The sequence below is a fragment of the Amblyomma americanum genome, chromosome 10, assembly GCF_052857255.1.
Source record: "Amblyomma americanum isolate KBUSLIRL-KWMA chromosome 10, ASM5285725v1, whole genome shotgun sequence".
NCBI lineage: Eukaryota > Metazoa > Arthropoda > Arachnida > Ixodida > Ixodidae > Amblyomma > Amblyomma americanum.
Genome location: NC_135506.1, coordinates 64,133,259 through 64,151,023, shown reverse-complemented (window position 1 = coordinate 64,151,023; position 17,765 = coordinate 64,133,259). Strand labels below are relative to the sequence as shown.

The 17,765-nt window shown below is 43.6% G+C and overlaps 1 protein-coding gene across 1 annotated transcript; it reads right to left on the bottom strand.

Annotated features, from left to right (window-relative positions):
• Positions 1-6,537: 6,537 nt before the first annotated feature.
• Positions 6,538-17,447, bottom strand: LOC144107634 (neprilysin-1-like). The gene is made up of 2 exons (XM_077640735.1): positions 17,310-17,447; positions 6,538-6,913 (listed from the first exon to the last, which is right to left on the bottom strand). Exons 1-2 carry the CDS (start codon positions 17,433-17,435, stop codon positions 6,566-6,568), a joined length of 474 nt encoding a protein of 157 aa, XP_077496861.1. The 5' UTR covers positions 17,436-17,447; the 3' UTR covers positions 6,538-6,565.
• Between the last annotated feature and the right edge of the window lie 318 nt (positions 17,448-17,765).

Below are 17,765 nucleotides of genomic sequence, written 5' to 3'. Positions count from 1 at the left end.
CTGACGTCGTACAGCACACGGGCGCTTTTTGCGTTTCGCCTCCACCGAAACGCGGCCGCCGTGGTCGGGTTCGTACCCGGGTACTCCGGGTCAGTAGCCGAGCGCGCTAACCACTGAGCCACCGCGGCGGGTCGGGAGACAAGCCCATCGCACAAATTTCAGAATGCAGCGGACTACTTTTGGAGGGACTCGAGCTCCGTGAAAACCACGAAGGTGGTTGCCTGCTCTTTTGCTGGACGGAGTGGAAGTTATCGACCTGTTTTTAATATGTGTCAAGCTTAAAGGCTATTGTAAAGCCGCACGGCAATGTATACATTTCGGTGTGCCAGAAATTACCGCTGTGGCAAGCAATGGCAAGCCGCTTTAGATCCAAACCACGCAACCGCGGCAAATCGAAAGTATCTTGCTGTATAATTTACCCTGTGTTAGAAGTAAGTCATCTCTCGGTGTAGCGATTTTTCTTTGTGTGCGTTTCTTCTGTTTGTGTGTGTGTGTTTGTGTGAAACATTCATCTTCCCTTACGTGTGTGTTGCCTCCGGGCACCCCACCGGTAAAAAATGCATCCTTCATGGAGGAGCATCTACCCTAAACCCGCCTCCATTACCCAAAAGTTCCACCAATCCCCTTTCAGCTCGCACATGCACTGCGCCCATCTGGACCCTATATAAGCCTGCAAACATAACAAACCCTCGCAACGTCGAATCGAAGAATGTTAGAGCAAAATAAAATTCACACAGGAAACTAAAAGCCGATCTCTGCAAGCACAATGTGCGACTAGTACTCCTAACGGAGACCTGTCACATTACACAGAATTTCTGCGTGCGCAACTTCACAGCGCTAGCTATCTATGTGAAGGTTCCCAGGAAAGATTTTCGGGTCATTCCAGGCCAAACATAGCAGAGTTTACGCTCTACCCCCTTCGATTTTCTCGATAAAATTTGTGACTCTTTATTAAACTGGCTAAAGTAATAACCGTTGCTAACTTTGGCGAAAAATTTTTATGGTCATGTGACAGTCCTTCGAGATTGTAAGCGGAGTGCAAATTTGGTGTAAAGAAAATGACAAAAATCAAATATTTTACTCTCGGGCTTGAAAAGTTTTGAAGATAATCAATATCCATAGTGAGGTTTATTCGCACAGTAAAAAAAAATTAATTGTATGCCGAATTTTCTGTGTTGCTTTGTCTCAATATTTCCCCCAAAACATACTGTTTTTTCAATTTTTTTATACTCTTTCTCGGCATTGGCGAGCAACATCACATGGTTCACCGCTTCTCTATAATATGTACTATCTCGTGAAATGGTTTAATGGTTTATAATTTAAAGTGTTCTTACGTTACAAAGCGATGCTGATGATGATTATGGATTTTATGGCGCAAGGGCATCTATGGTCAAAGGGCGCCATGGCACAAGGTATTTTCGACTACGCAAGGAATTTGACCCCAGATAAGCCGAGCACCTGGTCTCGGGACTGCCCAAAGCGGCTCAAGCTATGAGGGACGCCGTATTCAAGGGCTCCGGACATTTCAACCACGTGTGGGTGTTTAACGTGCACTGACATCGCACATTACGTGGGCCTCTAGAATGCCGCCTGCATCGAAATTCGACCGCTGCGGCAGGGATCGAAGGCGTATTTTTCGGGTCAGCAGCCGAGTGCCATAACACTGAGGCACAACGGCGTGAAATGGTTTAAAGTACGATACTATCTGGGCTTCCGGACCTCGTTTTACGTCGGCGCATCGCTTCCCCCTGTCTTTACCACAAATTCTTTTACAGTCCTATCCTTCATCAAGCGCCATATATCACGCCCGCAGCGCGCATATCATACCGGACGACCCACTCGCTGCAAGTTTCACGACCACGCTCACGAACATCAATATTTTTAGCCTCGTTCTTTTTTCGCATGGCGGCAGTCTGGAACGGCCTCCCCGCTGCCATTGTCGACATAATCTGCCCATCCGTATTTTTACATGTTACTGACCATCTCCAATTACACTGTACATGATTTTTTCTTATATGTGTTGTTTTTATTTACATACGTGTATGTTGGTCTACATATATAGGCTTTGATATGTGTAAATACATGTGTGAATATACTTGAATATGTATACTATGTATGTGTATATATATATATATATGTATATATATATATATATATATATATATATATATATATATATATATATATATATATATATATATATATATATATATATATATATATATGCGTGCTTGAACTTGAACGTTACTTGAACTAGTGTTAATCCAAATCTTGTACCCACCCCTTATGTAATACCCCTGAAATCGGGGGTCTTTAAGGAAAATAAACTGAACTGAAGAACATAGTAAATTTCAGAAAAAAATGTCAAACTTAAAGAAGAAAGTGTGCTGTGCAGCGTTTTCAGGCATAATTTTTGCACAAAGGCGTTCCCTGTAAAAATATATATTGTAGCTCGATATGATAGCTACTTGCATTAAAATTTTGGCTTAGCAATTTTTATCGAAGCCTTTTTTTATGCCAGAAAAAAATTGAAGCTAAGCGGTGCACCTACAGTCATGATTACCCCGTACCACCACTGCCCTGTCCGGCATGCTTTTGCCGGTTCCCAAGAGTCATACGCTGCCTGGGAAGCGCGCTGCAGCAAACATTAAAAAGATAAGAGTGCTCCAGGGGGCTCTGCCTCGTCAGCGAAGCCTGTGCGTTGGCCGTCTGTAAAATCCAAATCGGTTCACGGCGCTATGATTACTGTCGCGACGGCTTAATCACAGTGGATGGGTACTTATGACGTAGAGAAAGGAAAGTATGTCGTCACCACTGCTAAACGGGCCGATCGCTAGGCAGCGCAAAAGTGGTGTTGAGATAGCGGCAGCAAGGTGGTTTTAATAGGCTCCGCGCTGTACGTAAGACATCAGCTACTTCGTGATTTCGGCAGTGCTTATGTATACAACACAAAAACCTATGCAAGCAAATCAATCTGTGGCGTTTGAAAATCGTCATGGAGCTCAGCCACCATACTTCAGTTATCCTTCGGCTATAGGGGTAATTTCGACCATACATTAAACGGGAATTGCATGAGGCTATGCTGCTCGCAATGCCATGTACGGTGGTGCGCATGTGCCGCTGGTCCTCGCAATGCCACGTATGGTGGTGCGCTTGTGCCGCTGGCACATGCCACGACGCGAAGAGCCTTGGCTAAAGAACAACGCGTTTTCATTGTAGCATCCGTTGCCACCAGATTCAACATTCACTTGTTTCACTTTTTCAGGAATGTATGACCCAAAAAGTACCCCGTCAGGATTGATAAAATTAATGTCCCTGTGTACGCGTAGTCTGTTTGGTTGTAGACGCCATAAGTTTATATCCAGTGGCAGGAAAATTTCTAAAGGCAATTTTATCAGGAATAAGTGCGTATTTTGGTACCATATTAACATGATCAAAGGCATGAAGAGCCATAGAATTTTATTTTTACTGAAAACGAGGATTGCGTGGCTTCGTCCTCCAGTGGTATTATTGGCAACATTTGACGAAACTAGGCAGCCATTTAATGTGCAATTCAGTGTGCAAAGGTGCTCAACTCATGGCACACCGTTTGCTGCCTCGTGAGACGCTGCGCTACTGCATCGATGATGTCGCAGACATGGAATTGCCAAAAGGAACCTCATATATCAGAGTTCGACGAATGCTTGACATATTTTTAGAGTTATGCGACACTAAAATATGTATTTCGCTGTACTTCCTGCAAATATATAGCAGCATTGCTCTTGTAAAACAAGTTGAGCCGTGTCGGCTCTGCGGTTCCCGTTGATATCGTCACACAAAAAAGAAACTACTTTCCGCATGCATTTCGGGCAGCTTGAGCGCAAAATAATTCGGTCGCCAGAAAAGCAAGGCTCTACTTTTCGATCGACCAGTCGTGTGGGGTTGCGAGTTTGTCGGCCGTATGAAAACGAACAATTTAATCAGATGGTTCCATTGCCCAGAGAGTACTGCGGCATGAAGCAGGTGTATCGGAATGTACGATCCCGACATTTTTCTCTGGCGAAAGGAAGCGTCAGCAACAGTGCTGTCGCATAGCAAGTAGCAAAAACCGCACTCACGATTGCCATCACCTCCTGGCATAGAGCTATACATTCTTTTATGTACCAGCAAGTTACAATCCATATATCCACTTTGAAGTTGTTTTTAGAAGCAAGGAATGTGGAAAGAACAGGTGCCGGCAATAGTACACGGGCCACGCGACTGGTGGACAAACTGATTTCCAGCGCACTTTAGTAGCGGAAGCGCAGGCTGACAACAAGGATCCGGCAGACCCATCCTGCCGTTTTGATGCTGCCCTTATTGCGGCACGGGCGATTCGGTCATCAGTGCGCGTCAGGAGCGTTTTGAACGATTTAGTCAAGAATTTATTGTCGGCACGCATCGTGCCGAAAGAGTGTTTTGACGACCCGAGCGTTATGCTTCGTCACGATTGGGACCACTGCATAAAGGTTGTTGTTCTCCTGCCTGTGGTAGTTCGCGCTTCGCTTCCTGGTTATTCTTCAAACACCGAATCACGGCCTGCCAGCCATAAATTCTTGCATGAAGTGCCCCTGACGAGCATCGATAGAAGCAGCTCAGCTGCGGCTTTGCTGACGGTCAGGCCAAGGTTAATGTTCTTGGTCGCGTTCGAAGGGACAAAACCTGTGCCGGAACATTATGCCGGAATACCAGGCTCAACTTAGGATTTAAAATACCCTAGAATGTGGTGCAAGATAACCGCTGGACCTTAAGGGTAACGGAATGGATTCCAAAAGAACGTAAGCGTAGCAGGGGGCGGCAGAAGGTTAGGTGGGCGGATGAGATTAAGAAGTTTGCAGGCAAAGGGTGGATGCAGCTGGCAAAGGACAGGGTGAATTGGAGAGACATGGGAGAGGCCTTTGCCCTGCAGTGGGTGTAGTAAGGCTGATGATGATAATGATGATGAGAATGTGGTGCCACATCACTCACTAAAGAAAAATTTAGTATAGAAATACAAAAATGATCGTGTGGATAAATTAATGCAATTTAACTTTTCTTCTAGCTTAAAAAAGATGTCAGATTTGCTTGTAGGAATAATACTGAAATTTGTATGAGACGAAGTCCATTCGGTTATCTTACTACGAGTGGGGATGGCGGACACCGACGCCGGTTCAGCATTGTCGGGATGCCCTTTCCAAGCATCTGCGCACGGCTTGCGTTCTCTATGCCAAACGTGGTCGTATTTTATTGCGAACGATATACTACGCCAGGTCTAACCGCCCGTATCGTCGCGTATGCCGTGCTCCCCCCTGAGCCGGCGCTGCGCTTGGCAGGTGGTGTGACGTCAGCTCTCTCCGTTGCTATGACGACGCGTGACGTCACCTTGCTTTCCGCCGCAGCTAGGAGGGAGCCGCTCGTAGCGTGTGCCGTGGCCCCTGAACCGGCGCCGCGCCTAACAGGTGGTCTCTCCGTTGATATGACGACCTCCTCGCCTTGCGCTCGCTCCGCGGCGGCTTCACTGGGATATATAGCGGTGCGCTACGTGTTGGTTGATCAGTCTAGCCATGGAAGTTACCGGCGAATAGTCTATATCTGAATCTAGTTGCTGTACTGCTTCGGAACAGTCAAATTCTAAGGCGAAAGCTAAGCAAGCTTTCGCAATTCAACCAGGTTTAACCAGAGCTAAACCACAGGCAACTTTTGTTCCTTGGCTTTTAGGGGTTTAACGTCCCAAAGTGAATCAGCATCGGTCGCGGTAAATTCTGCACAGTTATCGCGCAAGGTATTCGCAAGGTAATCGTTAGCAGGTAACCGGTAACATGTTACCGCAAGGTAACTGTCTCTTCCTGTAAAGCTTACAGTCAGTGCGCCGTTTAACGCTCCAGCGTTAGCCGCATGGGCAGTTTAATGTATGAACGAACGGTAATTTTTCATAGATATATTAAGCGTTGAAGTAACTCCAAATTCGTGGCGTTTAAAATGGTTGTTTTAAATGGGCCTACTAGAGGCGGAGTTTATACCTAGCGGTCGGTCCCTCATGCTTCGGCTGTCACTGAAACTAACGCTCCAACGATTGACGCAATAAAACATTGATATTTATTAGGGCGTGAAAGACCTGCCTAAAGTTTGTAACCATTTAAACTTTTATTATTGGGCAAGCACAACTTTTTACACAGCTCGCGGGCTCACCTTTACTTCTGGAGAACAGTGCCCGTACACCGCGGCGAAGTGAGAAATCGCAGGAATTGCGGCCCCATCATTCTTGGCACCCACCCTTGATGTGCTCCTACGTCTAACCGCTAGGTGGCGCTGGGGTCTCCGACTTAACGTCTTCAACCTACATCAAAATGCCACGCATCTGCAGCTGAGGCATGATAGCAACTGCAGAATTGGGCGCCATATATACTGGTTAGAATGATCCCGGAGAGTATGAACCGGCACGCTAACGTAATGTTCCAACCGGTACTTTTATTAGACATTTTGCATAATTCAACAAGGTTTTATGACCAAGACGAGGATGTGCTTTTAGAAAAGCCGCTAGAGTACGTGCCGCAGTTACTGTGTGGCGCTACATCCAGAAAGAGCACTTGGAATATGGGTTCATAGGTGCTGTGATGCGACAGCCGAAAGCCGAAGAGAAGGCGGCCATGTTCATCGCAGGCACGTTACACCGCGCCCGTGGGCTCGCGTAGCGCCCACTCGACTTGCGGCTGTCCCGCTTGCACAGCGTCATGCAACGGCCGACGAAGTAGAGCTGATCGGCGGTAAGGTTGAGGCCAGGGAGCGTCTGGGTCCGCTGGTCGCTGGGTAGGCTCCGGAGCGCCTGGTAGGCCGTTGCAGCGCCCACCAGGTCCCCAATGTTCTCCGAATCCACGAAGTCGTCGAGACTCGATACTTTGTGCACCGAGCGTCGTGCCTGCGGTAAGCCAAATCGCATGCGCTTTTCCTCCCGTCAGGTACGTGTAGCGCGATGGCCTCAAGGGAAGACGAAAATAATTAGCCGAAAAGGGTGTGTGTTTGTGATTTCCGCCCCTTCATTACTTTGACCCCCATTTGACCACCGATAAATGAATTGCATCATCCATTATCCCTTCCCTGACGGCGCGGTTCAGGTGTCCAACGATATATGAGACAGATACTGGTCCATTTCCTTTCCCCAAAAAACCAATTATTATTATTATTAACTCCGGATCAGTAGCCGAGCGCCCTAAACTACGCCTTCGCAATTTCACCAAAATTGGGGATGCAGGTAGAGCGTACAGAAAAAAAAAACATGGTGCGTTTAAGGAAGTTTCGTGCGAGCATTGGAACTCTATTACACTTATATTCGAATTCCATTCTAATTTTATTAAAATTCCATTCTGAATAAATTCCAATTTTATTCTTTTGCAGTTGATGTATTTAAGAACAAGTACTGACTTTTACTGGTCAACGTTTTGTATTTTCCCGCCTTTGATGACCGTTCCACCAATCGCGAGTTTTGTAGCGCCCCCCCCCCCCCCCCCCCCTATTTGATCGACGTTCATGAACCATCTAATGCTTTGGCATTAATAAGTGCCAGAACTTATCCGCGTCAAAGCCTGATCCAACGCTCCCTCCTTGCATGCTGGTTCTTTCGCTGCTTACTTGGAGAACGAAAGGAAAGCTTGGGGGGAGGGGGGGCGTAGTCGATAATTATAATGCAGCTGTCACAAAGAAGAATCATCTATGCTTCGCTCGCTGGCTGGACTAAAAGCCAGTCAGGCTAATGCACAGAGCTAACGTGGACGTGTTGAGAGTTGACTCACAAAAGATATGATATTAAGTAATAAGAAGGTGAAGTCATTCATAAGGATGGAGTTAGGCGACCCACTGTATGGGCGAGCCATCTAAGAAGTACGAAACTAAACCAGCGTAACAAAAATTTAAATTTAGCATCGCTTAGAAATGGAAATCAAAATAGCTAGGAAATGATTTTTCCTTTCCCCATTGGGGCACTGTTAAGCGCAGAAAAACAGCCTTCGTGGAAAATACAATGCCGATTATGGTGACTAAGAAGAGACGTTTGAATTTTTTCGAATAGAGAGCCGTTATGAAGGATTGCTTCTACGGTCTGGCTCTGCACAACTGCATTTGTTTCAAAATTGCACACTAAACACGCGCTTGTTTTTGCCAAACACTGAAATATATATATATATATATATATATATATATATATATATATATATATATATATATATATATATATATATATATATATATATATATATATATATATATATATGGAAGCCACCAGTGACCGATACCAAGGTGCATAAGGAAATATTTGTAATTTTTTTAATTTGTAGTGCCAATAAATTCAACCAATTGGTTTAAAGAAAATTACATATAAAGCAGCAGAGAAAATATTCATGCCGCCGGTGGTATCCGAACCCACGACCTCCGAATATCGCGTCCGGTGCTCTTACCAACTGAGCTACGGTGACGGCTGTCCAATCTGCTGCTTTCGTGGGTATTTATGTTTTGCGTGTAAGCGAACCTTGAGAGCGTTCACCAGCGCCACCCTCGTCCATAGCGGTAGACGTGGCATGTCCTGTATTACCGCGAGTGTGGCGTGGAACGCCATCTAATGGCGAGGGCGGAAACTGTGCGAGAGCCCTCTTATGCTACCTATGGCATCAAGACTGCCAGAACCGAGACCCTCGTTAAGCTATTAGCATAAAAGCTAAAGGAAATCACCCCACACGCATGCCGAATTACGCAGATTACAAGAAACTCTTCGCCCTTGTAACGCGCCCTTTATTTGTGCGTGCTCTGCTATATGTATTCGTTAACAAATATTGCTTCGCGTTTGTTTAGACACTTCAGCATCAGCGGAATCACTTTTTAAAGAAATACAAGCTCGATACCTGGCGAATACTGCGCTATCATGGTCCTGTAAACGTTCCACTACAGCTTGGACCTTTTCAATTCATCAGCTTTCCTTTTATTGGCTGCAACAGAAAATTCACAAAATAAAAAGTGTAGCACGTCCTACCTCGTTAGCATGAGAGCACCCTTATAGTAGTTTTTGAAAGGCACATTTTTCGATCCGCCGCAACAAACTACCAATTTGCGCGCCGGCGCCGATGCTTCTAAGACTTGTTCCCGGTGCCGCAGCATGTCGTCGATTTAGTAAAATCGCTAACGCCCCAACGGTATCATCCTTAGCCTCTCAGTGAGGCACTTCCTCAGAATAATCGCATTCCTAAGTACTGCATGCCAAGTATTGCAGGGGTAAAACCTATAGCGCCTCTCACTACTAGGTTATATGGAAATCTGGTGAAGAGAAACGAGCTACAAAGTATGACCAAGAATCAAATCCAGCAGGCAGTATTCTCTTTACAAAGACCGTACCTGTCACAAGCGTATGCGCTCATTGACAGCCGGAAACACGGCGACGCGCTTTGAAGCAAAATCGGGTCACTTCCCATTAAGCTGGTGTAAATCGAATGGCGCATGTTCTTTTCCTACCGTTCTATACACTTGTGCGGTGAAAGAGAGATCTTAAAAAATGCCATGATTTCACCTAATACAGTGAAAATACCCGCCATCATAGGAACATAAAAAGACAAGCATCGACATTCGCGAATGAGATTTCACTACATCAGTGACGGTGCGAGGACTTCGCGCGCATATTTGTTACGCCCTACGAGGGACCGCGTCAATTTTCAGGAGACCTGCAACGCACTTTCACATTAACTTGTGCGCAAATCTGAGCAAACACGGATATGAATACGTTTCTAGAGATTAAAGCCAGGGGGGCGTCTGGGGGTCTGGGTGCCTCCACCACTATTGACAACGAATCATAGAGCCTCCGCGCTCGAATATATGGCTGTATGAATCCGAAGCAGAAAACCAGTTTTTATTCTTGTGAGTTGTGATTCGAACATTTCATCTTTGCTTTTCGAAAATTTCACTGAGTTTTTTTAGCAAGAATCATGAACATGTTCTCCGAAACCTGAACGTCGGCAGCTCTACATAACGCCTGGAAGAAAAAGGGTAACCAGTAACTTTATACCACGTATCAGTACAGAGCTGGCCGCTCAGTTCCAAGGCCTGCCATCAATGGGAACCACATTGCAAAGTATACCTCCTCCAGAGCGCACTTCTCGACCGTCCAGCGATCAATGTCGCTCACGTGGCTCCTCCTCTACGCATAGCTGTTCAAATAACGAACAGCAGCAGCTCTCTCAACAGGCACTAATGGGCATCGTGACAGATATGCAAAAAAAGCTATGCCTTCTGATGCCTTTAGTTGAGGCGATGAATGCACTTCCCGAGTTAAAGCAAATAGTGACTGATGTACAAGTGTCTGTCCAACACATGTCGGATAAGTATGATGAAGTGCTACAGCGCCTAACCAAGCAGGACCGTGAACTAACAGACATTAAGGAGCGTATTACAGCAGTGGAAGACTCCGTCAGTGCGAAGGAGATTTCTGATTTAAAGGATCAAGTTAACGAACTTGAACAGTATGGTAGACGGCAGAATCTCGAGATTCATGGGGTCAAATGGGAAGAAAATGAAAACCTTTTACCTAAAATCAATGAGTTGGCTGCTTCCCTTGGCCTTCGTTCGCTTGCTGAAGGCGACATTGATGGCATTCACCGTCTTTCCACAAGAAAAGGTCGAAAGGCTCCCATTCTAGTGCGGTTCGTTTCTCGAAAAACAAAAGAGAACTGGAAGAGCAAGAGTAAGCAACTGGTTGACAGTGAATCAGAAGTCCGCTTCTACGATAACCTTACCAGTCGAAACAAGCATCTTTTGTGGCTGGCACGCACAAGGGCACAGCAGATGGGTTACTGCTTCACGTGGCAAAAGAATGGAAAGGTGATGGTCCGCAAGGGCCCAGGTGAACCAATTCTGCGGATTTCGTGTGAGGAAGATCTGTGTAATATCAAGGAAACTAAGCAGGCTGAAAGTGATGATTCGGAGGCGTGAGCGTCCATCAACTTAGTTTTTTTTTCTGTGTTTCTTTATCTTTTCTAGCAGTATGGATTACGAAGCATCTTCACAAAACCGCAGTTACTACGCGATACATGAATTTAACGAGACAGTAATGGGATTACCTTCTCATTCAAATAAGCCTCTTTCTATGTTTTGTTTAAACTCACAAAGTCTTCGAAACAAAGGAGATGCCGTTGGCGCTTATCTGAACTTACTTCACCATAAATTTGATGTTCTAGCATTTACAGAAACCTGGTTCACTGATTCTTCTGACGTTGCTCAATTTGAAGACTATTCTCATGTGTCTTTGTTCAGAGACAACAAAAAAGGGGGCGGTGTCTCTCTGTATTTTCGTGATGGCGTATCACACGCCTCCCTAGAGTCGTTTTCCGTTGTTGATTGTGATTTTGAGGTACTTGTTGCCGAATCTTGTGGTGTTATTATAATTCTTGTTTATAGACCCCCGTCTGGTAAAGTTGAACGCTTTTTTTCCTACCTTGACAGTGTACTTCACTCGTTTACAGGACACAGCCAATCTGTTGTCGTGCTGGGTGATTTTAACATAGATATATTGACTGAGAATACAGTTTCTAAGAGTTTTATTGGTATGATGTCTTCCTACAGCTGTGCAAATGTTATAAACCTGCCAACAAGAATTACCACAAGTACCAGAACTGCTCTCGATTTATGTTTCACTGATTTCTTACCAAATGATGTACAGTCGGGTGTGATGGCCTGCGATGTTAGCGACCATCTTCCATTTTTTGTCTTTTTGCCCCATTCGAGGAAAACTTTTTCTAATAGCACAGCTAACACTTTCTATCGGAAAGTTAATGACGAAACTATATATTGCTTTCGACGCATGATTTCAGAGGTGGACTGGTCACTCGTTTTTAATGAAGAAGATCCTAGTCGCTGTTACGATGTCTTTGAAAAAAAATTTCAAGATGCCTATTATGAAGCCTTTCCTCTAGTCCGCCGCTCTAGGTACAAAAAGTCTAAGAAACCGTGGGTTACGAAAGAGCTGTACAAAAGAATAAGGCAAAAACACAATCTCTTTGCTGATTTTTTGAAGCACAAGGACATCAATATACTAAACTTGCATAAAGCTGTAAGGAATAAGCTCAACACTGATCTAAAAACCGCAAAACAGGAATATTACGCAAAAGCGTTCGCTAATAAACTTGCCCCTAATCAGATATGGAGGTCATACAACAATTTAGTATCAAAACGAACCGAGCCAACTCCAGTAGAGATTGTGGTAGATGGCGTTCCACTCAGAGGTCGTCCCTTATCAGACATGTTTAACGAACACTTCCTGACGGTTGGTGACAATCAGTCTGCGCAAACAACATGCACTGATCCAATGTCATATCTTAAAGGCATACCAAAGCCTTCGATATTTCTTTCCCCAACAACTACAGCCGAAATCTCTTCGTATATAATACGTCTAAAAAATAACTGCTCCGTTGGAGCTGATAACATCAAGGGTGAGGTAGTAAAAGCCGTATCTGATATTATCGCACCTTTGTTGTCCCATATATGCAACCAAATGCTCAAAGAAGGCAGGTTTCCAGATAAATTAAAGATAGCAAGAGTTTGTGTGGTACATAAGACAGGAAGCTATAATGATCCTAACAATTATCGCCCAATATCCGTTTTACCGGTCTTCTCAAAAATTGCTGAACAAGTCATCAATACCCGCCTTACTTCGTACTTCATTAAGATCGGAGCTATTGCGAAAGAACAATATGGCTTTCAGAAAGGGAAATCTACGGAAAAAGCTTTACTCCACATAAAGGATAAAATAATTAACAATATAGAAAACAGAATTTTTACACTTGGACTATTCTTAGACTTTAGAAAAGCCTTCGACTCGGTCTGTCACAAAATTTTACTGCGCAAATTACAATTCTATGGGATACGAGGTTCCGCACTTAATCTTATTCAGAGCTACTTATCATCCAGAGTACAATTCACAATGATTAACGACATACCTTCAAGCCACGGCCTTATACGCACTGGTGTGCCACAGGGCTCAATACTGGGTCCTATTCTATTCCTAGTTCACATAAATGACATTGTTAATATTCTTCCTTCCTCCGAAACAGTTTTATACGCTGACGACACAAATATTTTCTTTCATGACGCGAGTTTACAAGCAATAGAATGTAGAGCTAATCTCTGGCTAGAAAACCTTACATTATGGTTGAGGGCCAACAGGTTAGAACTAAACATCACGAAGACGAAGTATGTAATATTCAGAGCTAAAAATAAAGTCATAGATCATGAGCCAATCATATTATACAATTCGAATATTTTACAACGAGTACAGTCAATAAAATTCCTTGGAGTTATATTTAATGAACACCTGTTGTGGACTGACCATATTAATCAAGTAAGAAAAAAAATTTCGCGATCAGTGGGCCTTCTAAATAAATTTAGACTTCTATTGCCAGTATGGCTCAAAAGGCAACTTTATTTCAGTTTAATTCATTCACAGCTTCACTATTGTTTACTGATATGGGGAGACTCAACACAGACTAATTTAAATGCTTTGTTTTTACTACAGAAAAAGGCCATACGAGCAATTGCTAATCTAGGCTACTTGGATAGCACTAACTCGTGGTGGAACAGCTTGGGGTTACTGACAATTTTTCAATTAAAAACTCTTCGGCTAGCACTTGAAACATATAACAGATTTCATCTTGAAACTAATTTTTGTGCAACACCAGAACTACCGCAAAACCCATATCCCCTTCGACACATGACAATAAGAGCACCAAAATCAAGAACAAATTACGGATTCCAAACGATTAGATATCAGATGACTACCTTTTTGAATGAAAACAGAAATTTTCATGACCTCCTCCATCAATGCAGAACTCAAAAAATATACAAGAGAAAAGTGATTGCACTGTTGACTTCATGACCAACCGGTACATCCTGTGACATATTATAAATTGATAACAGTCAACATGATTGTATATATATATTTTTTCCTTTTTATAATTCCCTGTAACCCAACAGCACGCATCTTAACAACTTCGAAGATACCTTAACATTGTTGTACAGTTTTTCCTTTGTTTTTCTTTTAACATGCCAGCAATGTGTAATGGCGACCGCTACATTTATTGTATTTGTTTATTTTGTGTGTGTATGTGCCGAGTGCAGTTTGCTTACTCCCAGGGAGGAAGGCCCTCGTCAGGCACCACGCCTTTTGGCCTCCTTCCTGAAGTGTATGAAACACACTTCAAATAAATACTTTTCAAAAAAAAAAAAAAGAAAGCTTGCAGCCTCCGCGAATAAAGAAAACGACTCTAATCAGTTTGTTGCTGTTAGTGGCTATTTATTAATAAAATAACAATGGAAGGAAAAGATGTTGCTAGCCGCGGCATCTGCCATCGAAGCCTGAAGCACCTGAGCTCCGACTATCGAGAATAAAAGGACAGGGAGAGGGAAAGATAAGGGGGGTAATAGTAAAAAAAAGGATAGAGGTAGGGGTAATATACACTATGTACAAATAGAGGAAATGGGAATAAATGTGGGATGCTGCACCGCGCATGATAGGAGTGCTCGATGCAGGGGTGTGCAAATGCTTGGTTGGGGTGGGGGGGGGGTGGGGGGGGGGAGGACCGGTCGCGGCCCAGGCGTTGTCTTCCATGTCTTTTTCTTTCTGTCTGCTTCTCGTGTCCCGGAGAAGAATAGCTTTATTTCTAGTTTGCGTTATTTTATGTTTATTTTCATCCTGTATGTATTTTGTTATTTGTACACTTTGACTACACCGCTTTGTCTAAAGCGATGTATAAAACAGGCTGTGAGCCGCTTTATCTCCCCTTCTCCCTCTTTTTATTTCCCTTTCCCTCTGTGATCGAATCACTAGAGACGCCCTTCGGTGGAGACAGACTGTAAGGACTGAGTCGTTTACGACCGCCTCGCAAAGCCTTCCGGCAAAAATGAAAGGTAAGCGGAGTTCTGGCTTGCGACTTTGGCATTACGGGTTGCGCGCGGCACACGCTGTATAGCAGGTGATTTCTATTTGTTTCATAACTGTCTTCTCCTACAGCTGCATTTCGAAAACGCGATATATTAACTTGAGATGCATTGCAGCAGCGTCGGAGCGGATGTATTACTTTCGTAAAAGTTTCATTCCGCATACTCTACAGCGCAGATGGTATGTTACACAAAAGGTTCGATACTTTTTGTTACTCTTTTTAAAATAGTTAACCCGACACACTGCAAGCTACGAAGATTTCGCAGAAGAGCGAGAGGTAGCGACTTCAGCAGCCGTTGGCACGTTTTCTTCTATCCTGTCCCATACCTTAAAAGATCATAATGTAAAAACAGGAGTGTTTTCCAGCGGCCTTATGTTGCTCGTGGAAGCATATTAAGTAACATCTAATAAGGGCTTGGAAGAAACTGCCCAAGCCAGCGGTACCCTTTGAAAGCGCGATGGCAAACAATTTATTTTGATAGGCTTTTAACCTGTATGCTTGAGAATGCCACCCTTTGCGCAAGTTGTGTACGGCAGTAGATATTTATTCCTACGCACAAAGTTTTCCACTCGATATCCCACGTCCTTCTAGAATGAAGGACAATTGCCAACAAGTGCTGAGTGCGCTCACTTCAATGGGCAGCCCATGGCTTCTTCCATGACGTCTCAACACTGCACAACTTTTCCTGCCAACCATGCGGAAGCTACAAAGTCGAATCACGTCCCCTCTTCCTACTCAACGCATTGTGCTCCCCGTAAGGAAATATTGCATTTTCTAAAATATAGTACATTGTCAGTATCCGTTATTTAAGGCATATTTGCAACAACACTGCCAACTTGAAACTTCCGAAAGTCAAAGATTAAACACTTTTATTTATTACCATGGACTCGATAAGTACTCCTTGTTACAAGGAGCTTTCATAGATGGCCGCTAAAAGGGTTTAAACTTGGGCTAGTAATCATGATTTTTCATTATTGCGTTTTTGACACAACAGGGAAACAACACATATCAAGGATGCGCAAACTGTGAACAGAAAGCTTGAAGAATGGAATCTGGAAAAGAAGGGCTGTTCTGCTCTACCGAGTGAATAGACAAGTGATTACCGTGCCTCCAACATGGGAAGCCCAAACAAGAAGCCTTTATCCATGCCCGCAGGCAGAATATATACACACTGAGGGGCACCGCCCCCCTCGCTCCTAGCGCCATAGCGTGACAACTCAAACAAGCACAAGGCGGCGACCGCTACAAGGGCCATGTGTAAGTGACCCGTCTATTACACTTTAGACGTAAGAGAGGTATTCTTGAAGAAGAAAAAAGTAAACACACCAGTTGGGACAGTAACATATGAAACGGAATTTGCACATTATAACACAGCGGCCGCCTAAACTGCGATTTGGAATTTTATTTTCACTTGAAATGACTATATACGTATGTAGTGTGGAATAAAATTTCAGTTGACAGTTTGCGCATCCGTGTGTTGTGTTATTTCCCTCGTGTGTTTAAATGTTCTCAAAAGCGTAATCACGAAAGAGCACGTTCATAGATGGCACCAGCTACTCCAGTTACGGAGTGAAGTTATCGGAAAGTGATCAACCTGCACTGGAGGGGATGGCAGGTGCACTGTTATGCGGAGAAGCTATTTAGCGGAATGATGCAGTTACCGACGATTCGCTCCTGTAGCCTTGCCTTCATTCCTAAGAAAAGCTGCCGCCGAGTATAGCGTGAAACAGCCTCCGGAAAACTTGCTGTGCTTGCTTGCGTAATATGGTGCGTTTTGGATCTCATGAAAACTTTAGCCTTAAACATGTTATTTGCGTATGTAGCGCCAGCTTGGGACAAGTGGTGCAAGGTACCATGGAAAATATCGAAAGGTAATTGCGAAAGGTAACTTATTTATATATTTATTTATTAGGCATTCTTTTAAGGCCATAGGCAGTACAGAAATGACATTAAATGATGATCGCCTCTTTTGCAGAGATTTTTTCTTGCATTATATATTTATATCATTATATCCGCTTTGGTTTGTACGCAGTCACCTTTCCAATAGAAGTGAGTTCTCTCGGATAAAAGATAATAATAATAATAATAATAATAATAATAATAATAATAATAATAATAATAATAATAATAATAATAATAATAATAATAATAATAATAATAATAATAATAATAATAATAATAATAATAATAATAATAATAATAATAATAATAATAAAATATTAATAATAATAATAAATAATAATAAAAGATGCCGCCAAAACTAATCTTGCTGTACGCCTCCAGGTCATCTCAAGACGTCGCAGCAGCCTGTGTTACGGATCAATAGACGTCTGGTGCAATGCCACTCACCTTTGCATGGGACTCGCGGAGGCAAAGCGCTCTGCTTATGTAGCGGGCTCGGGCATTTTTTGTGATCCAGGGATTAAGCTGTTCGTTGTCATCATACTGTATTCCGGCGACGTCATAGGCATTCATAATGCGGTGGGTCAAAGCCTGCAGTAAAGACAGGCAGGTATCATGGGGAAGTAGAACTTTCCTTCCAGCTAGTTGGTTCATTTAACAAAAAAAAGTAGCATTGCGCGAACAAGAAAGGACAGGAGACTTGGAAACGCACCCATGGTGTCGTTTTCCTGTCTAAGTCTCCTGTCTTATTTGCGCAGTCCTGTTTTGTTATCACGAAGAAGAGCTTTTGCTTGACCCTGGACTTTTTTCCGCCCGTGTATACTTTTCAAAGTCTTCAATTGTATCAGAACCACAAAAAGCTTAAAGGCAGCCACTCACTTGTAAAAAGAAATGCGGGGAATC